The 27,706-nt window shown below is 44.7% G+C and overlaps 2 protein-coding genes and 1 long non-coding RNA gene across 8 annotated transcripts in view; 2 read left to right on the forward strand and 1 right to left on the reverse strand.

The window, feature by feature from the left end:
• Positions 1-5,985, forward strand: part of USO1 (USO1 vesicle transport factor) — a 46,325-nt gene extending 40,340 nt beyond the window's left edge. For all 4 annotated transcript variants that reach the window (XM_081883894.1, XM_081883896.1, XM_081883895.1 and 1 more), the window contains 5 exons: positions 227-319; positions 2,188-2,277; positions 2,556-2,666; positions 3,448-3,663; positions 4,651-5,985. In XM_081883894.1, the coding sequence (XP_081740020.1) occupies positions 227-319; positions 2,188-2,277; positions 2,556-2,666; positions 3,448-3,663; positions 4,651-4,737 (597 nt within the window). In that variant the 3' untranslated portion in view covers positions 4,738-5,985. The remainder of the gene's footprint in view (positions 1-226; positions 320-2,187; positions 2,278-2,555; positions 2,667-3,447; positions 3,664-4,650) is intronic.
• LOC309354402 overlaps positions 1-16,560 on the forward strand; it is a 146,839-nt gene extending 130,279 nt beyond the window's left edge. The window contains exon 3 of the long non-coding RNA XR_014162262.1: positions 16,366-16,560. This is a non-coding gene — a long non-coding RNA (uncharacterized lncRNA). The remainder of the gene's footprint in view (positions 1-16,365) is intronic.
• Positions 9,656-27,702, reverse strand: LOC309354297 (uncharacterized protein). 3 transcript variants are annotated; one of them, XM_081884444.1, is made up of 7 exons: positions 27,564-27,702; positions 21,301-21,363; positions 19,412-19,462; positions 16,997-17,035; positions 15,693-15,716; positions 15,065-15,151; positions 9,656-10,888 (listed from the first exon to the last, which is right to left on the reverse strand). In XM_081884444.1, exons 1-7 carry the CDS (start codon positions 27,660-27,662, stop codon positions 10,541-10,543), a joined length of 711 nt encoding a protein of 236 aa, XP_081740570.1. In that variant the 5' UTR covers positions 27,663-27,702; the 3' UTR covers positions 9,656-10,540. The 3 variants fall into 3 exon arrangements, with proteins under 3 accessions (XP_081740570.1, XP_081740572.1, XP_081740571.1); XM_081884446.1 differs by lacking the exon at positions 27,564-27,702 and adding an exon at positions 26,151-26,547; XM_081884445.1 differs by lacking the exon at positions 27,564-27,702 and adding an exon at positions 24,666-24,753.
• Positions 27,703-27,706: the final 4 nt, after the last annotated feature.

The following is a 27,706-nucleotide window of genomic DNA, read 5'->3' on the forward strand; positions in this document are numbered from 1 at the left end:
CATCCTGAATCCTTCTGATCACTGAAAATGCTGCAGAGTATATTCTTGTTTCAAAGACGGCATCAGGCACTGCCACAAACTTGACAGCCTATAACTGAAGCCAAAAGTTTGCAGCCTATAACTGAAGCCAAATAGCACCTCAGGATGCTATTTATGGAAGTGCTTTGTTAAAAATCCATATCCTGTTAAAATTAATGTTTCCTTCATTAATATCTGATATTTGCAGAAGCTTTCGCCTGCAGCAGGAGGAACAACAACAGAGCAGTCTTCACAAACGAACAAACCAAGTGGTCCTGAGGCTGACAGAGAACTATATAAAGTAAGAATTCCTGTTGCTTCCATAAGATATTCTGTCGTGACTGCTGCTGTTTAAGAACATGGTTCCTCCTAGTTTCAATCTATGAAGGTACCCTTAGTAGGAAACCTGATCGAAAAGTAGCATTATATAAATCTTTTTTTTTCTGAGCTTGTTATTTCTGGTGGGAGAAGTCAGAGGCCCTTCTCTGAGATTTAGGGCTTTGAGCAGCACAGTTTGTTTTGCCCAGGCTTCCTCAAATTTTGCCCTCCAGATGTTTTTGGCCTACAATTCCCATGATCCCTAGTTAGCAGGACCAGTGATCAGGGATGATGGGAATTGTAGTCCCCAAATCTCTGGAGGGCCAAGTTTGAGGAAGCCTGGTTTTGCCCCTTTCCTCTGGATGAGGTAATTAGCTCCCCTTGCTTGGTCCCTGCTCCTGCCAACCTAGCAGTTCGAAAGCACATCAAAGTGCAAGTAGATAAATAGGTACCACTCCGGTGGGAAGGTAAACAGCGTTTCCATGTGCTGCTCTGGTTCGCCAGAAGTGGCTTAGTCATGCTGGCCACATGACCCAGAAGCTGTACGCCGGCTCCCTCGGCCAATAAAGCGAGATGAGCGCACAACCCCAGAGTCGGCCACGACTGGACCTAACAGTCAGGGGTCCCTTCCTTCTCTAATCCATCCCTGGCAACCTACCATGGGGGTTGGCCCACTAACACCTGACAGCATCCCTGGCCACAACCACTACAGTGGTGCCTCGCAAGACGAAATTGATTCGTTCCGCAAGTCTTTTCGTCTTGCGAAGCACGGTTTCCCATAGGAATGCATTGAAAATCAATCAATGCGTTCCTATGAAAACCGCCTTCAGACCAGGTCTGGGGACAGTCTGTCCCCCGACCTCTTCTGAAGGCCGGCGGGGGGCGAAAGTCTTTGCTTCCCCCCCCCCCGCCTGCCTTCCCGGGACAGCGGGGCGATTTTAAAATGCTGGCGGGCATTCAGAATGCTGTTCTGAAAGTTGGCGGTGGGGAGGAAAAACCCTCCTCCCACCGCAAGCCCCGGGAACAGAGGAGAAGCCCTTCGCGCCTTGTCCTCTGTTCCCGGACCTCCCACCGCAAGCCTTAGGAGAGGTCCGGGAACAGAGGAGAAGGCGCGCTGCGCTTCCCCGCTGTCCCTGGAGATTTCCCTATGGGCTTTCGTCTTGCGAAGCAAGCCCATAGGGAAATTCGTCTTGCGAAGCCGCTAAAAATCGGAAAACCCTTTCGTCTTGCGGGTTTTTCATTTAGCGAGGCATTCGTCTTGCGGCGCACCACTGTATTTGGACATCCATTTGCAAAGCCGAATCCAAGAGTTCCCCCCCCAAAAAAACCCCCGACAAGCTTGCTTTTTTAAGAGGAGCACCATCCCATCCAAAACAGGCTGAACTCCTATTTCAGCACCACGCTCTCCTGACCAGGAGTACCTTTGAAATGAAAAAACATTGTTCTGGAGTAATTATATCGGTGTGCAATGAATGAAGGTCTGCAGGGTTAAAGAAATTGAAAAATGGTGCAAGAGGCATAAAGATAGAGGTAATCTACACTAGACACAACAATACAGAAAGATTAAAAACTATGAGGTCTCAGAACAAAGGCAGGAAGTCAATATGTGTATATTTATGTAACAATATTCTTGGTAGATGTGATTTTTCTTTTTGTTTTCTTTTTTGTTTTGTTTTGCTTTGTCTTGTTTGTTCTGCTTTGTTTTTAAAAATAATTTAAAAAGAAGAAAAAATGAGTTGTGTCCATTGGTGATGCCCTCCAAACCTCTGGAAAATTCGCTGGTCCTGCTTCTGTTTGCAAACAATGCTATTATCTTAACAGAATAATTGATTTATTTCCCCCCCTTCACAGGAAGTTGAAACCCTGAGGGCCCAAATCCAGTCACAGTCCACAGACATGATTAAACTTCAGAGTGAAAAGCAAGAACTGCTTCAAAAACTGGTAATATAAGACTTTCACCCTTATCTTTTCATCCTTGTATTGTTTCTATGGGATGTAATAAACAGTAATGGTCCTCTTGTCTCCTTCAGCTGACCAGCAGAATCCATAAATAGCCATAGTCTTTTCTTATACCACATAAGCTCTAGTGGCCCACGTTCACACAGATTGTCTGATTTGTTGCATTAGCTGTACTTTGCCGTACAGAACACATTGCAGGTGTAGGGCCAAATATATATCCAGCACCCTGTCAGTCTTGTTGAGTATTCTTTGTTTTGCAGAGCGTAACCCCGGTTCCTGTATCAGGAGACAATGGCACCATTATGGTAGCAAAGACCGCTGACTTGGAAAGAAGGCTCTCAACGCTCTTGCAAGAGAATAAAGAACTAAAGGTTGTTTCCTAATCAAAAAATGCTACGTTTTTAAGTGTTCAGTTAAGATTTGCCAAAGTGGCGGCTTCATCCTTGCTCAACTCAACATTGGGGTGGGAAAGGGGCAGATATCACAAATTAGAAATGTTCCCATAGGAAATAATGGAAATCGTGGACTCATTATGCAAATGCTCACCTAACAAAAGATTTCCTGGGAGCGTATTGTTTTATGATAAGCGGGACCTGCATGTTCACATTCACTGGATTGTATAATCACCCTGAGATACTTGATTTTCAAGAGCCATAGCTCACTGGTAGAACAATTGCATGAGATCTCCAAGTTCAACACCTCGATTAAGCAAATCACTATCCACTGCTGGGAGACCCCTTAGCTGGAGACAGCAGAACCGCCTTAACAAGTTCCGTTGCTTAGAATAATTAGTTTCCATAGAGATGTCAAAATAAACTGATATAATAGAGATGTCAGAATAAACTGGTAAAATGTAACTTCACTACTGAAGGATTTTTGGCATTCCTAAAGGTGAGAAAAGAATTCCTTGGTGCTTGTCCTTGTATCAAATCTGTGTCCATTTAGCTCCTTTTATCGTACATATGGCTTAAGCATGGAGGGAAGGAAAGTTAGGATTCTGATTACAACGGGTCACTTTTATTTTTAAAAAGCCCCTTGCTTGGGACATCCAGGATAGCTTTCGTATTAAAGTACTGCTTTGGTACCAGCTGGGTGGCGTTAGCAATTTTAGCAGTGATGCATGCTAATCTTTCCCCCTCCCTCTCCTGCCAGAATGAAATTGCGGCCCACGGTGAGGAAAAGGCTTCGCTGAAGCAGCAGCTGGACTCATCCAACAGTACCGTGGCTATTTTGCAAAACGAGAAGAGCAAATTGCAGAAAGAAGTCGCAGAATCTAAGAAGGAACAGGACGATCTGCTGGTTCTTCTGGCTGATCAGGATCAGAAAATAATTGCATTGAAGGATAAACTCAAGGAGCTTGGAGAACCGGTAAGATGAACGTCCATTAGATTTGAGCATTTCATTTTTCCAATCATGGAAAGCAAACAGCCCAGTTCTAGTCTGGATTGGCAACATTTTTGCTGCTCTGATGATGAGCAGAGCCAGAAGAAGTATTCTGGATTAACTAATTTGGAATAAAGGCTGTCTTGCTTCAGTTCTCTTTAGTACTGCATGCATGTGCTGTAGCAGACAGGCTCCAGCCATCTCAAAGGAGGGTTTCATCCTCCTCTTCTCATCCACGGTTTTGCAAGTATTTATGTCAAAAGCAGTTTTAATGTAAAAGGTAAAGGGACCTCTGACCATTAGGTCCAGTCGTGACCGACTCTGGGGTTGCGGCGCTCATCTCGCTTTATTGGCCAAGGGAGCCGGTGTACAGCTTCCGGGTCATGTGGCCAGCATGACTAAGCCGCTTCTGACGAACCAGAGCAGCGCATGGAAATGCCGTTTACCTTCCCGCCGGAGTGGTACCTATTTATCTACTTGCACTTTGACGTGCTTTCAAACTGCTAAGTTGGCAGGAGCAGGGACCGAGCAACAGGAGCTCACCCCGTCACAGGGATTTGAACCACGACCTTCTGATCAGCAAGTCCTAGGCTCTGTGGTTTAACCCACAGCGCCACCCGCATCCCAGTTTTAACGTACGTTCTAAGTTTTTAGTAAACGTCTTATTTTTGCATAACATTTTATTTACAGTTAAAACAATTTATTTCTATTTATTTAATTTGCATATCACCCTTCATCCATAGATCTCAGGGCAGTTCACAACATAAAAATAGGCGGTTCACAACATAAAAATACAAGATAAAAACACAAAATATGTAACAAAAGCACACTACTACACGCCCCGCCCCCAGTAAAATTAATACCATTTTAAAAATAAAATGCCATTTAAAAATTTGTCCAGTTAATTGTTGGACATGGAGAAGACTTTTTAGTCCATTAACTAAATGCTGCAATCCCTTTTTTCTTTTAAAGATTGAAGATGACGATGAACTGGAATCTGGCGACCAAGGTGAGGAAGATGAAGGGGACGACGAGGAAGACGATGAGGAAGATAATTAAGCTTTATTGTGTCAAATATGGGAATCCTGTACTGCATTATAAGAATAAATGTTGATGGCCTTGTGATGCAAAATACCTGGTTAAAGAAGCGGAAAGATCACTAGAACTAGTCCTGAGTTTCTGGTGTGAAGTTGGGAAATGCTTTGTAGCTGAAACAGAAGTCTGCCGTTTTAAGTTTTACATGCACATCCGAACCGAATTGTTAACACACTAGAAGCTGTTTTAGATGCTTTCCTGAAGCATTGGAAGGTAACAGTTTGGTTAACCAAGCGTGTTGGCATTTGCATATGTTCCGTGTGTTTGTCATTACTTATCTAATTTGGATCTTCGGTGTGATTAAATATGGTATGTATATGGATTAACATCTGTTGAATGAAATCATTGCTTCCTGTATTCAGCATGGAGAGAACTCATGGACTCTTTCTTGCTCCTTCAAAACAGAAATTATTACTGGAGTGCATGGGACTGGCAAGTTAAGGGGTTTTTACCTTTTGGCTGCTTGTTGATGGGTTTCAGATTGAGAGGAACTGTACAGCACTGAGTGCCTTGCGCCTAAAACGGCTGCATTCTGTACCTCAGAGGAAAAAGAGAAACTGAAACAACTTGGGAGGGATTTCCGTAGACAAATAGCAGCGTTTGGTAGCATATTAAAACAAAAATTTATTTTTAGCAAAAACCCATGCAGAAGTTTTAAGATGCTACCAGGTTATCACGTTAAAAAACAAGCCTTTCGTTCTATTATTAAAATCACATACTGATCGATTATAATTTATTGACTTTTGCGCCCAATAGGTAAGATTTTTAAAAAGAGAAATTAAGTGCAGTTGCTGCATCAACTTGCTGTTTTGGTAATAAAAATAGATGCTATAACTATTTAGTATTCATTTACTTGGTTTACTTCTGACTGCTTTAAATCACGTTTCTTGAATGCTGCTGTATTTGGAATAGTCTTAATTTTTTTTTTTTAAAAAAAGATTGACTTGTTAAAGTGCTATCAAACATGGCATCTATCAGGGAAACGTGGCAAATTGGTGAAGATGTTTGCAAAATTTGTAGAGCTGTTTCTGTTCATTCCAATTATTGACTCAGCTTACAGAACAGTTACTTCTTAACTCTAAAGTAAGTAGGATTTGGGCCAATGCTATACAAAAATGTATTTTTAGATACTCTATTTTGTACTTACCAGTTTGTCAAGATACAGGTAACATAAGCTAAGTTGCAGCAAAATAAATTGGAATGCTACCTCGATATTGTAATCCCTCTTTGGAAATATGGATATACCATGTGCAAAAGGCTTTCTGCTGTCCAACATGGGTTGTTTTTGGCTTTTTAAACCAATATAACTGCTTCTATGTGCAAGGAACAGGAAGGGTTACACTTCAGTATTGCAAACTGTAGGAACTAGTTGCCCACAGAACTCAGTTAACTTCAGGGACTGACGTTCAGCAGCCCTAATTCACAGTGGCAAGTTATGGTAAAAAGGTAAAGGGACCCCTGACCATTAGGTCCAGTCGTGACCGACTCTGGGGTTGCGGCACTCATCTCGCTTTATTGGCCGAGGGAGCTGGTGTACAGCTTCTGGGTCATGTGGCCAGCATGACTAAGCCGCTTCTGGCGAACCAGAGCAGCGCACGGAAAAGCCGTTTACCTTCCCACCAGAGCGGTACCTATTTATCTACTTGCACTTTGACGTGCTTTCGAACTGCTAGGCAGGAGCAGGGACCGAGCAATGGGAGCTCACCCCATGGCAGGGATTCAAACCGCCAACCTTCTGATCGGCAAGTCCTAGGCTCTGTGGTTTAACCCACAGCGCCACCTGCGCCCCAAGCAAGTTATGGTAGCTTTCACCAAGTCTTGTGTTGTAGCAGCTCTTCAGTTCCGCAAGCAGTTGTCTTTCCCAGCCCTTTTATACTTTTCCCTGAGGCCTCTTTTTAACTGGAATAATTTGTTAAAATGCATTCAAAACTAGCGACAGGTTGTGCAGAAGTTTTAAAGCTATCTCATAGGAACAGAATTTGCACGTGTATAATTTCATGCAAGGTTTTTAAAGTTCGCCCGTCCCAAAGCGGTCTTCTAAATAATAATTTAATTTCAAATTACCACTCAAAGAATCTCCCTTGCCTCTGTGTAATTTGTCCAATTACAAAAGTTCCATTTAACACATGAGCCGGCATGACTATGTAGCTTCCGCCATGGGGTTGTTTTATGTTGAGTTTAGGACATCTGACCCTGACCATCAGGGATTTAAAAGGAGGCAGGTGGGGCTGGTCAACCTGGGAAGGTAGCCCATCTATATATTTATTATTATTATTATTATTATTATTATTATTATTATTATTATTATTATTATTATTATTATTATTATATCCTGCCCTCCCTAGCCGAAGCTGGGCTCAGAGTGGCTAACAACAAAAAAAGTAACACAACATTCTAAAATCCATTCATTCTAAAATCAATTCAAAATCAAATTAATGGCAACCATTGGGCTAGAGTTCTGTGAGGATTGCCAAAGGAGGGGGTCAGGCTGTGCCTTGGCCAAAGGCCTTGTGGAACAGCTCTGTCTTGCAAGCCCTGCAGAAAGATGTCACGTCCGGCAGGGCCCTGGTCTCTTGTGACAGAGCGTTCCACCAGATCGGGGCCAGTACTGAAAAGGCCCTGGCTCTGGTTGAGGCCAGCCAAACTCCCTGTGGCCGAGGACCTCCAAGATGTTTTCATTTGAAGACCATAAGGTCCTCCGTGGGACATACCAGGAGAGGCGGTCCCGTAGAGGGTCCTAGGCCATATAGGGCTTTAAAGGTTTAAACCAGCACCTTAAACCTGATCCTGTACTCCACCGGGAGCCAGTGCAGCTGGTATAGCACTGGGTGAATGTGATTCCACAGCGAGGACCCCATAAGGAGTCTCGCTGCGGCATTCTGCACCTGCTGGAGTTTCTGGGTCAGTCTCAAGGGCAGCCCCACGTAGAGCGAGTTACAATAATCCAGTCTGGAGGTGACCGTCGTGTGGATCACAGTGGCTAGGTCAGGGCGAGAGAGGTAAGGAGCCAACTGCTTAGCTTGGCGGAGATGAAAAAATGCCGCCTTTGTTATAGCTAGAAGATATAGATATAGCTATATCTAGAAAGAAAACTCTGATCCTCAAACTCCCCTGCCTTGCGGGATATCTTCGGGAGAAGAAAAGGTTAAGGAGTAAACCCTACAGGAATCGAGAGTGGAGTCCCTAAGACGGTTGGATGGCACCTAGTACGCCTCCTTCCGTCAACTCCTGCAGCCAAGCTGGTGCCAACGTATCTGCTTTCCTTTGGACCCCATCAGCGAGGCCAAGAGGGTGGTCTTACCATCTGGGCGGCCCAGGACCTCCAGACGCGCTGCCCAGGCTTGTACCTTGGGGAGCTGCCTAAGGCATCTATTTCATCATCATCATCAAACCTTTTATTGGCATCACATACAAACATCCCAAACAAATCAATACAGAATTACCCCTTCCCCAGTGGCACAAAACATTTGCTAAAAGAAAGGAGGCAGAGCAGTCTATCGTCACATCTCTTGGTCTCCAGGGAGATCAGGTGTCTGCAGTGTATTTAGAGATATTTAGCCACTAACTTGGTGAGCTCCTGATCATTCCCCAGTAATAGAAAATGTATGACCTCCGACTCTGGTTTCCATTTGGGGATACCAGAGTTGATTGCTGACGGAGATCAGCATATAGTTTACAATTGAGAACCATATGTGTGAGGGTTTCCACCAGGTGGTCTTCACATGGGCAAGTTTGTTCTCCTTCCACCCTGCCTGAGAACCTTCCCCAAAGGAGGTTGGATGGACTTGAATTAAACCTGGCCAGCGAAAATGCCCTTCTTTCTTGAGGGTTAAGCAGAAATTCAAGGTAATTGTGGTTAGTTTCATGTGCCCAAGAAAGTTGACAATAAAGAGGGGAGCATGTTTTCTCTGCTGCTACTGTTAGTTCCTGGCGTTCAATATCCCACAACCTAGTTTTTATTATAGCCTTGGCAGATGGTAGGGACATCGATCGCAAAAGTTCCACCGACAGCCCACGTTGCTGTACCTTCTTGTTAAACTGTTGTAGGCCTGGGGAAAGAAAGGGGGTCTAACAAAACTTCACTGAGAAGAGGATCTTTATCTGATGCAAGGCAGATGTTTAACCAGCATAGGAGAAATCTCGTCCAGGCAATAGTCTCTACCTTGTGTTGACCTCCCTTTAGACACAAGGCTGTATAGGGTACACAGTGTGGGAAGTAAAAATATTGAAGAGGAAAGCTGCCTGCACTCGTTCTACCAGATGGGTAAACCCTGGCAGCCAGACTGGAATACCATAGAGCAATTGAGCTATAATTTTGGCATTGAAGACCTTAAGGGCATAAGGGATATGCGAATTACCTCGTTATGAAAAAATGCATTATGGCCTGCATAGACATCTTACTGGCATTCACCGAACACAGCTATTTGACTTCACTCCGTTGTCTCTTGAGACAGGCACATGCCAATAACAGTTGGGGCAGAAGTCCTCAAAAGTGACAAGGCCACAAAACAGTGTTTCTGGTTTCTCTGCTGAAAGGCCTGCACACTTTTAGAGGTCTGCCCTATCCAGTGAAACACCAATTACCCAATTTCCCCTGGTCAACAGGTGGATTACTGTTTTTTTCGCTTGATAAGACGCACCAGACCATAAGACGCACCTAGTTTTTGGAGGAGGAAAACAAGAAAAAAAATATTCTGAATCTCAGAAGCCAGAACCACAAGAGGGATCGCTGTGCAGCGAAAGCAGTGATCCCTCTTGCTGTTCTGGCTTCTGTGATAGCCGCGCAGCCTGCATTCGCTCCATAAGTCGCACACACATTTCCCCTTACTTTTTAGGAGGGAAAAGTGAGTCTTATAGAGCAAAAAATACAGTAGTTATACCAAAATGAACAGAGCACTGTTGCTTATTGTGGCAATAGTATAATAATACACTTGGGTGTCTTTCGCTTTTTTTATTTAGGAAAGATTGAAATTGCAAAACATCACCGATTTGTCACCATGAGAGGACTGACCAACACAGAAATGAGGCATGAGATATCTGTGGCTTTTCAGATGGGCACTGTGCCACTTTTCAGACAGACTCCCAACTCCCTTTGGCTCCTGCCATGCTGTCAGGGATGATGGACATTGCCATGTAACAACAACTAGACGGCCCATCCTTGCCTAATTAAATGTGTAGTTCCCCATTGGGATGTACTTAAGAGAGAGAAAGTAGGAATAAATGGAAATTATGAATAGGTGTGAAATCTTGCTGTCAAATCATACAGAGGACAGACAGGAGACAAGACTCACACATTTCCCCTGCTACTGCTGTCATCACCCTGCACTTCCCTGTGTCAGGAGTCCCATGTTTTTCAATGAAACAACATAGTACTGAGGACAGAATTCCTTTTCCCGAGAACCCCAGCTCCCCGCAGGTTTCTAGTGGTTAAACTGATCTTGCGCTCCAAACTGTGAGCAATGCCTGTTGAAATTTCAGAAGCCTGATGGGTGGCTGAGTAAGAATGAATAATGGTTATTGGCAGAATTTCATTGCTTGCATAGTTCTATTACTGAGAGAATTGGAATAAACAATGCAATTTTTCTCAAGTTGCATGCGTAAGCATCATTTGAACCTGATTAATGGGCTTGCGCCGTTCCCTCCACATTTTCTCTGGAATTGGCTGCAAATCACACCAGAAATGTTCCTGGGTATTAGTTGTCTCTTCAGTACCAGGAGCCCAGTTATATATGGGCTGTTTGTAGAACCAAGACGCCAGGATTTCTGGTTAAGCATCCCCTCTGGGTTCTTTCGTGGTATGAGAGGAGGAAGGTGTTGTAGCTAGGCTGTCTAGAGCAGACTCGCTCGTCATAATCGCTGGATAGTCACTTCCTCGGGTCTCTGAATCGGGTCCCAAGGGCTTGGCGTGAGGGAATGCAGCAGGGATGCTACTAGGCCGAGGCAAGTAGCTAGGAGAGTGGATCTTCAGAAAAGTAAATGGTGATGTGGCTCCAAGGAGGTCTACTCTTACAGCTGGCTTGATCGTGCTAGATGCTGGAACGCTTGGGGCCTTCATTGCCAACATATCTGTTGGCCTTCTGGGGATTTTTGCCATTGTGTGGAGCCGTTGGCTGGGCTGTGAAGAAAATGCAGGAACTGTGAACACGCTGGACTGAACCTTTTATGGTGAGAGTTGTCAACCAGTAGAAGCCAACTTACTCAAACCAACTGGCTCATCAAATCAAGAGTATGCGTATTAGCAGTTGGCTACAGCATGGTGCTGGTAACATCCAAGGTTGCAGGTTCAAACCTCATTGGGGAAAGTTACATATTCCTGCATTGCAGGGGTTGGACTATATTATTATTATTATTATTATTATTATTATTATTATTATTATTATTATTATTATTTATAGCCCGCCCTCCCCAGCCAAGGCCAGGCTCAGGGTGGCTAACAAGCAAAAACAAGTTGAATGAATGCAACTTAAAAACAAAATTAAAGTACAACATTAAAATATTGAAACATTAAAATATTAAAATGTAGCCTCATCGCAGGAGGAGAAAGGAAAAAGAAAAAAGAGGGGGAGGGAATCAAACTGGTTCCAAGCCAAAGGCCAGGTGGAACAACTCTGTCTTACAGGCCCTGCGGAAAGAAATCAGATCCTGCAGGGCCCTGGTCTCATGAGGCAGAGCGTTCCACCAGACTGGAGCCAGTGATGAAAAGGCCCTGGCTCTGGTTGAAGCCAATCTAACTTCCTTAGGGCCCGGGACCTCTAGGGTGTTGCTATTTATGGACCTTGAGGCTCTCCATGGGGCATACCAGGAGAGGTGATGATCCTCAGGGTCCCCCCAAATGCTACAATTCTATGATTCCATGATGCAACCTCAGTACAGATGCTTGTTGAAAGCAAATGAGCTGAGGAAATGGAGCTGTGAAATTGAAATTGTGTCTCCAGCACAAGTGTTGTCTCTGCCATGAACTCCCTTAGATGGACTTAGGCAAGCTACTCATCTCTCAGCCTTAGCCTCCATTTGCAACACGGGTGGTAATGTCGATCTGCCTTACAAATAGAATTTCCAATTATTGTAATACAGTGGTACCTCGGGTTACATACGCTTCAGGTTACATACGCTTCAGGTTACAGATTCCGCTAACCCAGAAATAGTGCTTCAGGTTAAGAACTTTGCTTCAGGATAAGAACAGAAATCGTGCTCCGGCGGCGCGGAGGCCCCATTAGCTAAAGTGGTGCTTCAGATTAAGAACAGTTTCAGGTTAAGTACGGACCTCTGGAACGAATTAAGTACTTAATCCGAGGTACCACTGTATATGACTTAATATTGTCGCTCATTGAAGGAGGGAAAGGTCATCTTTAATATATATCTTTAATTCTGCACGGCAGTAAACACACCAGAAGTAAAATGGCCTCTGAAGTAAGACATTTAGCAGCCTCCCTGATTATTAAGTTTCCTTTAATCCTGCAGCCCTTTGTCTACCCTTCTCATACACTGGGATTTGGGGCTGTTGGGACGAAAATGCTCTCTGCCTGTTCTGCTGAGGTATTCTGGAATACAGATAGAATCTACCTATCCCAGCTTGCATACCTGAACACACTTCTCAGGTGTACGGATCCAGGCCACTCTTGCAGCTAGGAGCAGAGGATAATGATCTGCTCCAAAGCATTGCTGCGGTTTGAAAGAATTCTTCGCTGTGTATTGTCACCTCAAGAGTTTTCCAACACATTTTCAGAGCGCTGTATTCAACCTAATTTCCCACAAGGTGGCACTGTGTTTCTGAGAATACGCTACAATTTTAAGAGCTGGGAAAATGCAGTACAGTGGTACCTCAGGTTACATACGCTTCAGGTTACACACTTCACTAACCCAGAAATAGTGCTTCAGGTTAAGAACTTTGCTTCAGGTTAAGAACAGAAATAGGGCTCCGGCGGCGGGGCAGCAGCAGGAGGCCCCATTAGCTAAAGTGGTGCTTCAGGTTAAGAACAGTTTCAGGTTAAGAACAGACCTCCGGAACGAATTAAATACTTAACCTGAGGTACCACTGTACAGCCATACCACGTTACGTTTGCTTCACGTTGCGGCCTTTCAGGTTACGAACGCGGTAAACCAGGAATGGTTTACTTCCGGGTTCACTCCATGCGCAGAAGCGATCTGCGCGCTTTGCGCATGCGCAGTAGCAACACTCTACTTACGGACTTTTCGGGGTGTAAGTAGCGGTACCACTGTACTTTTTGCTCCAGCGCTGCCTTCAATACTGTTCTAAATCGCTCTGTGTGGCTTGCGGTTAGGGAAATATCGTCAGCAATTGCTGGATGCAGCGCGACACAGAGCAGCTGTAGACATTACAGATGCAGGAAAACAGCCCTCACGGCTTGCGCTTTTCACCATGCTTATCTGCCTTGTCTGAAATACGTTTTACGTACAGTGGTACCTCTGGATGCGAACGGGATCAGTTCCGGAGCTCCGTTCTCATCCTGAAGTGAATGCAACCTGCGTCTGCGAGTGCGCAGGTCACGATTCACTTCCGCGCATGCGTGTGACGTCATTTTGAGCGTCTGCGCATGTGTGTGTGTTGAAACCCGGAAGTAACGTGCTCTGTTACTTCCGGGTCGCCGCGGAGCGCAACTCAAAAATATTCATCTTGAAGCATATTTAACCCGAGGTATGACTGTAACTTGTACCTATGGGACTGCCTCTCTTGGTATGCCTCACGGAGGACCTTACGGTCCACAAATAATAACGTATTGGAGGTCCCAAGCCTCAAGGAGATTAGACTGGCCTCCACCAAGGCCAGGGCCTTTTTTGCTGTGGCCCCGGCCTGGTAGAACGCTCTGTCACCAGAGACCAGGGCCCTGCAGGATTTGACATCTTTCCGCAGGGCCTGCAAGACGGAGCTGTTCCTCCAGGCCTTTGGTCTGGCTCCCCCTTCCCTTTCAGAAAAATGGCCTCCCAATTTCTCTCACAGCCCATATAAATTCAGCACAAACAGTTGGGCCTGGTGAGCATTGCAGGTCCCCAACCCTAATGTATGGGTTGCCATCTGATTGGATTTTATTCTGATCCTGATCTGATTTTAGGATGTATTTTAATTGATTGCCCAGGTTTATGCTCATGTGTTAACACATGTGATGTTAGCCGCTCTGAGCCCGGTTTTGGCCGGGGATGGTGGGGTATAAATAAATAAATTATTATTATTTATTATTATTATTATTATTATTATTATTATTATTATTATTATTATTTCCTTCTCAGCAGGGCTTGCTCCCAAGGCTTGCATGCTCCCCACTGGGAAGATGTTAAGAATTTTACTTCAGATCTGCTCAAATACGCCTAGCTGTGTGTAACATTTGAATTTGGAATACATGACACCCCCCTCCCAAAAAAACTCCTGGGAAATTTAGTTTGCCCCTCATAGAACCCTTGACAAACTACAGTTCCCAGATTCTTGGTGGGAGTCAATAGCTTTAAATGCATGGTGTGTATCCAGCCATTGTGTGCTCAAATTGCCTTTATCCCCTCACAGGGCAGCAATGACTATTTTTTGTTTTTCAGGTTGAAAAGGGTCCCAACACCTGCCCTCAGGGCTCCATTATTATGTATGCCATCACAATTTTATATCCTGTGCATCGCATTATAAATCACAACACAGTTCTGAGCCCCGTTGATTGTTTTGTCCTATTGGTAATTTTCAGTGCAGGTGAAATAATAAATCGGGAGCCTTGTATTAAAATAAAAAGTCACCTGTTGAGGAATCTTACAGGCGTAGTTACGAGAAGTGACTTAAAAACAGGAAGCTGGACCCAAATCTCAAATTGCTTGATTTTCCCCAACCAGAAGCAAGGGCAGCTGAGCAAATATTAAAACGGTGATGGATGTTGCTGTGAAACACACAGGGAGTATTCAGCAAAGTTTTACTCGCAGAAGACCCACTGAAATCAGCAGAGCTTGCTTAGTGATGTTCATTCGCTTCAGTGGGTCTACTTTGAGTAAAACTTAGTTGAACGCTGCCTCCGCAGGGGGCTGTTCTGCTGGCAGGGAGATTATTTTTCTCACTTTCTTTTTTCTTTTTCTTCCTTATTATTAAAGATTTTCGTGATTTACAAATTTTCTCAGTTTCTGACACGCCCCCTTCTCTCTAATTTCGACTTCCTCCTCACCCAGGAGGTTAGCAAGGGAGGGACAGATCCTGTTTGATGCATGACCCCTTTTTAAAGTAGGCCAAAGAGCAACGTGCCGCATTAAGCCCTTGGGTTGCCCATCCCTGGGTGAGACAAAAACAAGTTTACGGGTAAATTACCAGTCTCGGGAACGTGCAGCGACTTGCCCGGTAGCCTAGGCCACCGCTGCTGTCACTGCTGTCTGCAAAAGGCAAGCGAGATCCACTCTGTAGGGGAGAGACAGAGGAACAGAAAAGTCAGGATTCATGCCGCCTTCCCCAGATGGATCTGGCATGACGTCTAAAATCTGCAAAACAAGGTACTAGTTCTCATTTCCCTCCCGTGAGTTTGGGAAAGAAACATCGGTGCTCTCCGATTGCTGCCCCGAGCAAGTGAGCAGTACCGTATTTTTTGCTCTATAAGACTCACTTTTTCCCTCCTAAAAAGTAAGGGGAAATGTGTGTGCGTCTTATGGAGTGAATGCAGGCTGCGCAGCTATCCCAGAAGCCAGAACAGAAAGAGGGATTGCTGCTTTCACTGCGCAGCGATCCCTCTTGTTGTTCTGGCTTCTGAGATTCAGAATATATTTTTTCTTGTTTTCCTCCTCCAAAAACTAGGTGCGTCTTGTGGTCTGGTGCGTCTTATAGAGCGAAAAATATGGTGTATTTAATGAACATTGGCTTCAAATCTAAGATAGCAGACTTTTAATATTTAGGAAAGGGCTGAGCAGCTTTTCTGGGGGGAGTTTGGAGATTAGCAAACACTTACGCAAAGCTGTTGAGGCAGCATCACCTATGGGAGAGCAAAAGAAAGGGAAACATAAAATACTGGTCAACCTTATTTCCCTTTTCTGTCCTGCTAATACTGCCTCCGTTTTCGGTGTCTGCACCCCGAGATGGTATTTGCACCTTCCACTTCCTAAACAGACCGAAATCCTGCTTTATTTCCCCACCGCCGCTTGTATTTTTGTGTGTGATTTATTATTTTATGTATTTATCCATTGTTTCCACATGCACCTCTCTCAGGGTGAGGGAGGTATAAGATATAGCCAAAACAGTTAAAACCCAAACAGAAAACAGTAACTGGGGGGAAAGATAGGCAGGTTTATCAGTAAAACTCTTCTGTAGGTATGATCTGAGCCATATCTCGGAATACATTGCAAAATTCCAATTTGCTTTCATAATAATAATAATAATAATAATAATAATAATTTATTTATACCCCGCCCATCTGCTACAGGGCCTTCCCAGCCAGTCTGGGCGGCTTCCATAGAAACCAAAAATACAGTAAAATATCACACGTTAAAAACTTCCCTGAACAGGGCTGCCTTAAGATGTCTTCTGAATGTCAGGTAGTTGTTTATCGCTTTGACATCTGCTGAAAGGGCGTTCCACAGGGCGGGCGCCACTACCGAGAAGGCCCTCTGCCTGGTTCCCTGCAGCTTTGCTTCTCGCAATGAGGGAACCGCCAGAAGGCCCTCGGCGCTGGATCTCAGCGTCCGGGCAGAATGATGGGAGTGGAGACGCTCCTTCAGGTATACTGGACCGAGGCCCTTTAGGGCTTTAAAGGTCAGCACCAACACTTTGAATTGTGCTCGGAAATGTACTGGGAGCCAAGGTAGGTCTTTCAAGACCGGTGTTATATGTCTCGGCGGCCGCCCCCAGTCACCAGTCTAGCTGCCGCATTCTGGATTAGTTGTATTTTCCGAGTCACCTTCAAAGGTAGCCCCACGTAGAGCGCATTGCAGTAGTCCAAGCGGGAGATAACCAGAGCATGCACCACTCTGGCGAGACAGTTTGCAGGCAGATAGGGTCTCAGCCTACGTACCAGATGGAGCTGGTAAACAGCTGCCCTGGACACAGAATTGACCTGTGCCTCCATGGACAGCTGTGAGTCCAAAATGACTCCCAGGCTGCGCACCTGGTCCTTCAGGGGCACAGTTGCCCCATTCAGGACCAGGGAATCGTCCACACCTGCCCGCCTCCTGTCCCCCCAAAACAGTACTTCTGTCTTGTCAGGATTCAAACCTTCATCCCAAACTAGCAGCGATTGGTGTAAGAGATTCATTATACCTGCTGCGGGAAAGGTTTGTAGCTGTTGACTCTTGAGACCTGTGGAAGGACAAGGGAAGAGAAGGTTATTTTCACATGTCCATGTTTAAACAGAGGTCTTTTGAGGGCCCATGGCTGCTGACATCAAAAAATCTATATATTTATCTTTTGTTTATTTCTTAAGTTTGCATTCCCGCCCTTCGTCCGAAGACCTCAGGGCAGTTCGTAGCAGAAAAATGCAAGATAAAAGCAAGAAATACATAATAAAAACAAGGATAAAACGAGCTAATAACTTCCCCCACCTCACATTTTTGCTTGGCACCTAAATGAAAGCACAAGGCAAGATGCTCCAGGGAGAGTATTCCACAAACTGAGAGCCACCGCGAAAAAAGAGGTAGTTTTTGGCAAAACTTATGGAAGCAATAAGGAAACAAGAGGGAGGAAAAACTTTAGAAAAGATGGGGGGAAATTTGTGGGCTATCTGAAATGTTATTGTACACATATAGGTTCACTAGCAGGATTAACTTAAACCAAACAGTTAAAATGAATGTTAAAGCTAACTAGGGAGTAATGAAGGAGATGCAGTGTTATAAATTTAAAAACTATAAGAAACCGCAAAAGGAGTGGGGAGTCTAATAATAATAATAATAATAATAATAATAATAATAATAATTTATTATTTTTACCCCACTCATCTGGCTGGGTTTCCCCAGCCACTCTGGGCGGCTTCCAACAAAGATTAAAAATGCATTATTATTTTATTATTATTATTATTATTATTATTATTATTATTATTATTATTATTATTATACCACCCTATATCCAGTATATAATCAAAACAACAACCCAATAACGTCGTCGTCCCCCCCCCAAAAAAACCCCAACCCACGTTATATTTTTGTGGAAAATATTGGATTGTATCTATGTCAAAATATTGTGAGAAAATAGAAAAATGAAATTCATTTAAAAAGCAAATGAGGTAGTTTTACCTCTTGATATGACAGTCTATATCAGCTAACAAAATACATGTCTTTTACCAAATCACATTCTTTTATTTGCCTACATTTGCAGGTCTGAGTGGTGTGTGTGTGTGTGTGTGAATATTTTGGTCCAATAAGCATGAAAACAAGTTGCAATACTTATCAAATGCCCCCAAATTAACAAGTGTCTACAGCCTGAAGCCCCTTTTCAGCATGAGGTCCTGGCCAAATGGCGCCCCCCTCCGCCCTGTGTTTAAACATACAGATGTTTCTATGCACTAGGCACACATGTAAAAATAATGTCTTTGTGATTATCTGCAGAGTTTTTTTGCAACACACACTCTATTTCTGGACTTGTTTTCAGAGTTCTGGACCGGTTTTAATTCATATTTCCTTACACAGCAGGTCACAGTGGTGCTTTAAAGTCCCTTTAAAAGCAGCTAGTGGCTGCCTTCAGAAGGGAAGCAATATTTTGCATAGTTTAAAGCTCTGGAGTTAATGGACTATACATCATTTCGCTGCTTTATTGCTGAAGGCTGCCAGTCCTCCTGAATGACAATGCATCGCTGTCAACCGTCCCTTATTTGGTGGGAAAGTCCCTTATCCCAGCGCTGTGTCCCGCTGCTGTCCCTTATTGATGATGTCCCTTAAATTTCCCGGGTTTCAAAGGAAGCAGCTCCTCCCTGCCGGCCAGGGAGGAGGGAGGCTCCAACTGTGTTGCTTGGCTGCATTGCTCACCCAATAAGGAGTCTAAGAACGACTGGGGGGTGGAGCTTGCATGCCTCGTGTCGATCAAATCGGCCACGTTGCCTGGGGACTCGCCTTTGCTCAGCGCTTCCCAGCAGAGAGGTGATGGTGGTTTTCCTTGCTGCATCCCCTTTGCCGGGTTGCTGTGCTGTGGGAACCACCGCTTGAGGCTTCGTTTGGCTGCTGGCTGGGCTTTCTGTCTTTGGCTCAGAGGGGCTCAGAAGTCGAACATACCTGTGCTTGGAAATCCCTTATTTTGGCTGCTGATCCCTTATTTTCGAGGCTGCTGGTCCCTTATTTTCAAATCTGTAAGTTGACAGCTATGGACAATGGTCTGGCCATTATGGGAGGTGGAAAAAGCTTGAATGGATCAAAGAAATATAAATTTTTTGCTATCCAGTTTATCTTGTGTATAATTAGGATATTATAAGAGGCACTGTTTCCCTTGATGAAGTGTAATTATACTTGAAACATGTTTCACAACATCTCTTTTGATGTTGATCTCCATGTATCGTAAAGGGAGTTAAAGTGCATATTCATTAATGTTAACAACATTTATGTTAATTAAAATTTAATTTAATTGTGAATTAAAATTGAATTTTAATGTATTTAATTGCTCGATCGATTAATTTTAATTAAAATTTTAATTCTAATTAAAGTGTGTATTAATTTTAACACAACAACAGCTGCTGCTGAACTTTGCACTTACCAGTTTTGCATAGTGAGCCCCATAGTTTGAAATGGAATGGGTTGCCACAATCTGCCCAAGAAATAGAAACATAATATATAATCACAAATTTATTGCAAGATGTCAATATGTGGTGATCATTAGGGACAGGGCTATTTTTCTAGAAAAAAGAGGGGCCAGAATAGAGTTCCAGCTGGAAAAAAAGTTCTGAATAGGGGCATCCATTCTGCCCAAGGGATTTTGGAATATCTGATGCACTTGGGAAGAGATGGCTGAGCCATTATTATGTTTACCAATTAAATGAAAAGACATTAAGGTTCTTTGATGGGTCTTTTAATCCATTTAATCTCGATTTACCCTTTCTCAGAGAAGTTCAATAAGCAAAAACAAGAAACCTGTAGCTAATTTTTCATTTCCAAAGGAAGACCCCTTTCTTGCAGATACAGTCGTACCTTGGAAGTCAAACAGAATCCGTTCCGGAAGTCCGTTCAACTTCCAAAATGTTCGGAAGCCCAAACACAGCTTCTGATTGGCTGCAGGAATCTCCTGCAGCCAATCAGAAGCCGCGGAAGGCCCGTCAGATGTTCGGCTTCCGAAAATTGTTCGAAAACAGGAACACTCACTTCCAAGTTTAGATCATTCGGGAGCTAATTTGTTCAGGAGCCAAGGCGTTTGAGATCCAAGGTACAACTGTATACATTATCATCTTATTAATAATCTTATTAATCATCTAATTAATAACAGCGTAGCCTGCTGCTCCTGTTAAGGACTTTTAACGATTTCCTACCAACACCGGCCCTACCATTAGGCAGCGTGAAGCAGAACCCACAGTCAGTAAATGCTGGAGGAGGTGGGCACATGTACCTTGCGGCCTGCCCTACACCCCCTAAGTGAGTCTGCTGCCCTCAGGAAGATGCTGTCCTGTAGTCAAGAGGACACTAAAATAATCAGTGAGGTTTATTGACAGGTTGATAAAAAAAAAATTAGCGTGGCACGAGCAAATTTTTATTCTGAAAGTGGCATGGACAAAAAAGTTTCAGCACCACTGGCATTACGTCCAATTACCCATCTCAGAGTCCTACTTGCAAGTAAGCATATTACAGGCTTTGAATCGGTAAAGGTAAAAGTAAAGGACCCCTGGATGGTTAAGTCCTGTCAAAGGCGACTATGGCATTGCGGCGCTCATCTCGCTTTCAGGCCGAGGGAGCCAACGTTTGTCCACAGACATCTTTCCGGGTCATGTGGCCAGCAGGACTGAACCGCTTCTGACACAATGGAACACCGTGACGGAAACCAGAGCGCACGGAAACGCCATTTGCCTTCCCGCCGCAGTGGTACCTATTTATCTACTTGCACTGGTGTGCTTTCGAACTGCTGGGTTGGCAGGAGCAGGGACAGAGCAACGGGAGCTCACCCCGTTGTGGGGATTCGAACTGCCGACCTTCCAATCGGCAAGCATAAGTGGCTCAACGGTTTACCAGGGGTCAGCAAACTTTTTCAGCAGGGGGCCGGTCCATTGTCCGTCAGACCTTGTGGAGGGCTGGACTATATTTTGGAAAGGAAAAAAATGAACGCATTCCTATGCCCCACAAAAAAACCCCTTTTAAATAAAAGGACACATTCTACTCATGTAAAAACACGCTGATTCCCGGACTGTCCGTGGGCCGGATTTAGAAGGCGATTGGGACAGATCCGGCCCCCGGGCCTTAGTTTGCCTACCCATGGTTTAGACCACAATGCCACCCGCTTCCCCTTGCTTGATCATTAGGACATATAGGAATCACAGAGGAAGCTGCCACGTAGCTCAGGTATTGTCTACTGACAACAGCTCTCCCGGGTTCTGACTAGACTGGCGTCTCTCCAAGCCCTAAATAGAGATGCAGAGGACCAAAGCACTGGGGAATACTTACCGCAGGAGAAAGAATAATTCCAAGGAGAAAATGCAGGTCCGTGTGCTTCATCATTGCAAAGAGCTGTCAACAAAAGAGCAAAGCGGTATTTTGCCATTTCATTGGCTCCCAGTACGTTTCCTAGCACAATTCAAAGCGTTGGTGCTGACCTTTAAAGCCCTAAACGGTCTCGATCCTGTATACCTGAAGGAGTATCTCCACCCCCATCGTTCAGCCCGGACACTGAGGTCCAGCGCCGAGGGCCTTCTGGCGGTTCCCTCACTGTGAGAAGCCAAGTTACAGGGAACCAGGCAGAGGGCCTTCTCGGTAGTGGCCCCTGCCCTGTGTAACGCCTTCCCAGCAGATGTCAAGGCAGTAAACAACTACAGTCATACCTCGGGTTAAATGTGCTTCAGGTTGAGCATTTTTAGGTTACGCTCTGCAGCGACCCGGAAGTAACGGAGCGTGTTACTTCCGGGTTCTGCCGCTCGCGCATGCACAGACGTTCAAAATGACCTTGCGCACATGCGCGGGTTGTGTTTGCTTCAGGATGCAAACGGGGCTCTGGAACAGATCCCGTTCGCATCCAGAGGTACCACTGTATTTTACTTTTAAAAGACAACTGAAGGCGGCCCTGTTTAGGGAAGTTTTTAATGTCTGAAGCTGTATTGTTTTTAATATTCGGTTGGAAGCCACCCAGAATGGCTGGGGAAACCCACCCAGATGGGCAGGATATAAATAATAAATTATATTATAAATTATTATACCAAAGAAGATGTTCATTGGGCTCAGGATTCTGGGTCTGCTGTTAAGGGGGGAGTTGAGATCTTCCTGTTGCCCCCTGTTCAATATCACCAAGTGAAATATTTGTAGGAGGGGAGCATATCTGGTTGGCACACTTTCTACCTGGGAGAGCATTCGGCTATTTGCCCCTCCACAGACACACTTGCAGACAGAACTGATGTAGCCTATTTGTTTATTTTGTAACACATGGAAATCTTGAACAAAAACTGATTTTTTTAAAAAAAGTGATGTCGCCTGGCAATAATAGCTGTTTACTGTTCCTGTTCTTAGAAGGAACTTGGCGCTTGGGGTTTTAAACCTACCAAAAACATCTATTTGATATTTGCCAATGCTTGTAAACTTGCTTGCTTGTTGGACGGTTGAACCAGTCAGGCAAAGTGGTGGTGGTGGTTTTAACGGAGGGGTGAATGTTTTATGGGTAGAAAAGCAAGGTATCGATACATGACTTAACTTCACTGTGAGCCGACATTGGGTAAACAATAATGTCTACTATATAATCATAATCAGACTGTTTTGCCTGAGTTAGCCACAAAAGAAGAGCAAATGCCTGTGGGGAAACCAGGAAATAGGACCTGAGAACCAGGGGAAAGCTCCCTGGGTTCCCAGAAACTGGTATTCAGAAGCGTTGCTGCCTTTGGCCTTCCAGGAAGGAACTATCGTATTTTTCATTCTATAGGACACACCGGACCATAGGAGGGGGAGAACAGGGGGGGAAATTCTTCCCCTCTCTGCTCAGCGCCCCTTCAGCAAAGCGAAGCCTGGAGATCAAGAGGGATCAGTGTGCACCGACCCCTATCACTCTCCAGGCTTCAGGTGGCTATCCGCAAGCCTTCGGAGCACAGCGGGAACTCCTGCTGCGCTCGGAAATGCTGTTTACCTTCCCACCGGAGTGGTACCTATTTATCTACTTGCACTTTGACGTGCTTTTGAACTGCTAGGTTGGCAGGAGCAGGGACCGAGCAACGGGAGCTCACCCCCGTTGCGGGGATTCAAACCATCAACCTTCTGATTGGCAAGTCCTAGGCTCTGTGGTTTAACCCACAGCGCCACCCGCGTCCCAGAAAAACAAGCATAACCTGTACCTAATTGGTTTTAGAGGTTTGGGTATTAAGACTGTGTGTCTGGATTCATTCTTGGCTGGGAGGTTTTTTTAATGTAACCTGCGCAGGGTGAAGGTTATAATATAAATGTTAAAAAGTAAAGGTAAAGGAACCCCTGACAGTTAAGTCCAGTGGTGAACAACTCTGGGGTTGTGGCGCTCATCTTGCTTTACTGGCCGAGGGAGCAGACGTTTGTCTGCAGACAGTTTTTTCGGGTCATGTGGCCAGCATGACTGAGGCGCTTCTGGCGAAACCAGAGCAGCACACGGAAACGCTGTTCACCTTCCCACTGGAAGCTCACCCCGTCGCAGGGATTAGAACCGCTGACCTTCTGATCAGCAAGCCCTAGGCTCAGTGGTTTAGGCCACAGTGCTACCCACGTCCCGTAATATAAATGTTAGTGATAAGTAAATTAAAACTCAGTGTATGTCCAGGGGAATACATTAACATACAAATATGCATCCATGCATAATTTTATTTGTATGCTGCTTTTCCACAGTTCAAACCATGCTCAAGGTGGCTTACATTAAAAATACATAACTACTGCATAATACAAGGGGCGCGGGTGGCGCTGTGGGTTAAACCACAGAGCCTAGGACTTGCTGATCAGAAGGTTGGCGGTTTGAATCCCCGTTACGTGGTGAGCTCCCGTTGCTCGGTCCCAGCTCCTGCCAACCTAGCAGTTTGAAAGCACGTCAAAGTGCAAGTAGATAAATAGGTACCACTCCGGCGGGAAGGTAAATGGCGTTTCCGTGCGCTGCTCTGGTTCGCCAGAAGCGGCTTAGTCATGCTGGCCACATGACCCAGAAGCTGTACACCGGCTCCCGTGGCCAATAAAGCGAGATGAGTGCTGCAACCCCAGAGTCGGTCATGACTGAACCTAATGGTCAGGGGTCCCTTATTACTGCATAATAAAAGTAGTCATAGATAATAAATGAAATGTTAAAAAATACACAACCATACTGAACAATTTCCACATATATCACAGCAAAATCTATAAAAAAAAAATTATAAAAAAATATCAACACCAACAGCAGCAACACACACACACCCAACAAAATTCATGCAAACAATTGATATAACACTATTGACATACACACATAGAACCACAGAGCTGGAAGGGACCCCCTTCAATGCAGGAATATTTTGTCCAATGTTGGGTTCAAACCCACAACCCTGAGATTAAGAGTCTCATGCTCTACCAACTGAGCCACTCCAGTTTCACATCTTTGCCAGGAAACGACTCAGTATCACATGTACAAGATCCAGGTGTGTGTAGACAGAAATACAGAAACAAAATCAGATCATCGGTCCATTTAGCTCATTATGGTCTGCACAGACTGATATGTTAGAAACTTAGCTTTGAGTTCTTTAAGATGCAATACTGGAGAGAGAGAAGAGAGTCACAGACCAGCTAGAAACACAAGGCACCCTTTCTAGTGTGCAAGCAAAATTTAGTGCAATAACCGAATCTGTGCTTACCAAGTGCATCTCTTCCACGGACCCTCAGCAAGGCAGAGCTCTCTTCCCAAAAACTGTCCTCAAACAGATCCACAACATGTTTTCGTCAAAACTCTTGAATTATATTGTTGTTGCACAGTTGCAGCTATTGCTGTTGGATGGGGGCAAGGGGGTGGGGGAACGGGACCCAGCCAATGCGAAGGGCACTTTTAAGTGCTTAAAAATAGCCAAACAACTACCCTAACTCTAACCACAGTATTCCTCATGTAAGGTAGTGTATAATTATCTCCCTGTTTGTTAGAGGTGCACTTTCTTATGTCTGCAGATCAGACTGAAGCCCTTCTACATGCTAGGGAAATCAGCAAGGACTCAAAACATATGAAATCCTAGGCTGCTGTCCTAATGCAGACTCACCTGGTTCTATTTAGACTCCATGGTTTGCTGCATAAAAAGGTGAAGACTAATCTGAGTGCTCCTATTCAGCCTTCCAGGCTTCCTCTCCTTCTGTCCTCCAGGACATTCTAACGTTTTAGGAGCCATTATTATCTTTCAACTAGCACTTATTGTCTGTGACTCCTGCGGGCTCACTCCTCATTGGCCTGGTCTTCTTGTTTTTATTCCTGATTTGCCTTTATGCCTCCCTTGGTTTTAAAATATATATTGCTTGTCTGCATGTATCTGGGTTCCCCTAAACAAGAGGGTCCGTATCGTAAAAGCTATGGTTTCCCAGTAGTGATGTATGGAAGTGAGAGCTGGACCATAAAGAAGGCTGATTGCCGAAGAATTGATGCTTTTGAATTATGGTGCTGGAGGAGACTCTTGAGAGTCCCATGGACTGCAAGAAGATCCAACCTATCCATTCTGAAGGAAATCAGCCCTGAGTGCTCACTGGAAGGACAGATCCTGAAGCTGAGGCTCCAATACTTTGGCCACCTCATGAGAAGAGAAGACTCCTTGGAAAAGACCCTAATGTTGGGAAAGATTGAGGGCACAAGGAGATGGGGACGACAGAGGACGAGATGGTTGGACAGCGTTCTCGAAGCTACCAGCATGAGTTTGACTAAACTGCGGGAGGCAGTGGAAGACAAGAGTGCCTGGTGTGCTCTGGTCCAGGGGGTCACGAAGAGTTGGACACGACTAAACGACTAAACAACAACAACAACAAACAAGAGGATACCACCCTCTCTCTATTTTTTTGCTCAGTGCCCCATTTTGGCTCCAGTCCTGAGTTCACTGTTGGAGAAAGTGACAAAAACTCACCTGCGACAAAATGCTGCAGTGCAGTTGTCGCCCCAAAGCTCTGGGGAGCACCAGGATGACAAAGGCAGCTGTGATGCATAGATTACTTCTGCTTATTCTCCAAGCCTATCAGTGATGCTTTATTTCCACATTTTCTCCCCGTTTTCCATTCCCCCACCCTCCTCAATCAGTCAATTAATCAATCAATCAATCAGTCAGTCAGTCAGTCAGTCAGTCAGTCAAGGTGTTATGTACTGAAGTTTTCACCCTGGACCAGCAGGGGGATACTGTAGATAGTTTTCACTCAGGTCCATATATGCAAATAAGGGGATTGAAAGTGAAAGTGGATAGTTACAGAAAGTGGTTACTGTTGCGTTGTAGTGGAGCTCTATATAAGCAGGCTGGCTGAACCCTTCAGTTCAGTTCTGGCTTGGCCTGTGAATAAACAAGAGCTGTTTGAATAATCGCTGTGCTGTCTGATATGTTCACCCACAACTTAACACAATCAATCAATCAATCAATCAATCAATCAACATTCCATGCTCTTTGCCTATGCTCAGTCCACTACTTGTTGGGCTGTTGCAGGAGCTGCCCCTTTGGTTCTTTTACCCAAAATATTTTTTTTGTACTTCTACAAACCTTCAACTTGTCCCCAAGCCTGCTGGGACTTGAGACCTCCCTCTTGCCTGTGGATCACCTCTTGAATGCTATGATATGTGTGTGTGTGTCTCAGCCTATGATTATTTATTTGCAAAGTATTTGATAATTATACTTCTTCCTGGGTGTGCTTTTCTGTCAAGGGTAAAGTTTTAATTGTCTAAAATTACCTTCTTCTTTCTATGCCCAGGTAGGGTGGACAATTTTCTAGAAATGGGTGGATTTCCTATTTGAATCATTGGATTGGGAAAAAAGAGGTGTGCCCCCATTGCTACCCCATGATTAAATTTGAAACTCTCTTTTTTAGACGTATTAAAATCTTTGTGTCCTACGAGTGGTTTTGATAACTCCACTTAACCTCTCACCACCTCCCTCTTTGAGCTTGTCTTCACTGGAGTTAGTTTACATTGGGCCAAGTTTACATTGGGCCAAACTCGTTGGGGCATTACCGTATTTTTCGCTCTATAAGATGCACCAGACCATAAGACGCACCTAATTTTTGAAGGAGGAAAACAAGGGGGAAAATATTCTGAATCTCAGAAGCCAGAACAGCAAGAGGGATCGCTGCGCAGCGAAAGCAGCGGTCCCTCTTGCTGTTCTGGCTTCTGGGATAGCTGCGCAGCCTGCATTCGGCCCATAAGACGCACACACATTTCCCCTTACTTTTTAGGAGGGAAAAAGTGAGTCTTATAGAGCAAAAAATACGGTAATTGTGTTGATGCAATTAAAATGTGCATTGTTTAAAAATGTAAACAGCAGCCATGAGAGCAGGGCAGCAAATGGACCAGTGGGTCGGGAAGCTACACACACACACACACACACTCCCCACTGCAGTCCAAAAATCTCCCCCCTCCAGCTGCTATTTACATTGGGAGGGAAGGCCCTGTTGGCACGAGAGAAATTCCACCAGCCACAAATGCTGGGAACTGACGTGATTGCACCCATGTGCATGCCTGTTTGCCATGAAGAATAATACCTCTCTTCTTTCCGTTGGCGTTTACTCATTGCCACTATCACTTTTACCTGTGGGCATGGCCTCTTCTGCCATTGGCCAGCGATCCCTTTCTTAAGATTTGAAGTGAGGAGAAAGGTTACGGTTCGCCTCTCCCGAGGTTGATACATTAACTTCCTGGTCTCCTCACAGCAGGGTTTGCTGAGTCAGAGAG

Source organism: Podarcis melisellensis, assembly GCF_964234715.1.
Source record: "Podarcis melisellensis genome assembly, chromosome: 13".
Classification (NCBI taxonomy): Eukaryota; Metazoa; Chordata; class Lepidosauria; order Squamata; family Lacertidae; genus Podarcis; species Podarcis melisellensis.

Bases quoted from the DNA above. Each gene is read 5' to 3' on its own strand.
- LOC309354297 (XM_081884444.1), bottom strand. From the start codon at position 27,662: ATGTATCAACCTCGGGAGAGGCGAACCGTAACCTTTCTCCTCACTTCA. The intron at 21,364-27,563 runs GTAAAAGTGATA...TTTTGTTGACAG, and splicing joins AGAAGAGGCCATGCCCACAG to CTCTTTGCAATGATGAAGCA. The intron at 17,036-19,411 runs GTAAGTGCAAAG...GTCCTTCCACAG, and splicing joins GGGCTCACTATGCAAAACTG to GTCTCAAGAGTCAACAGCTA.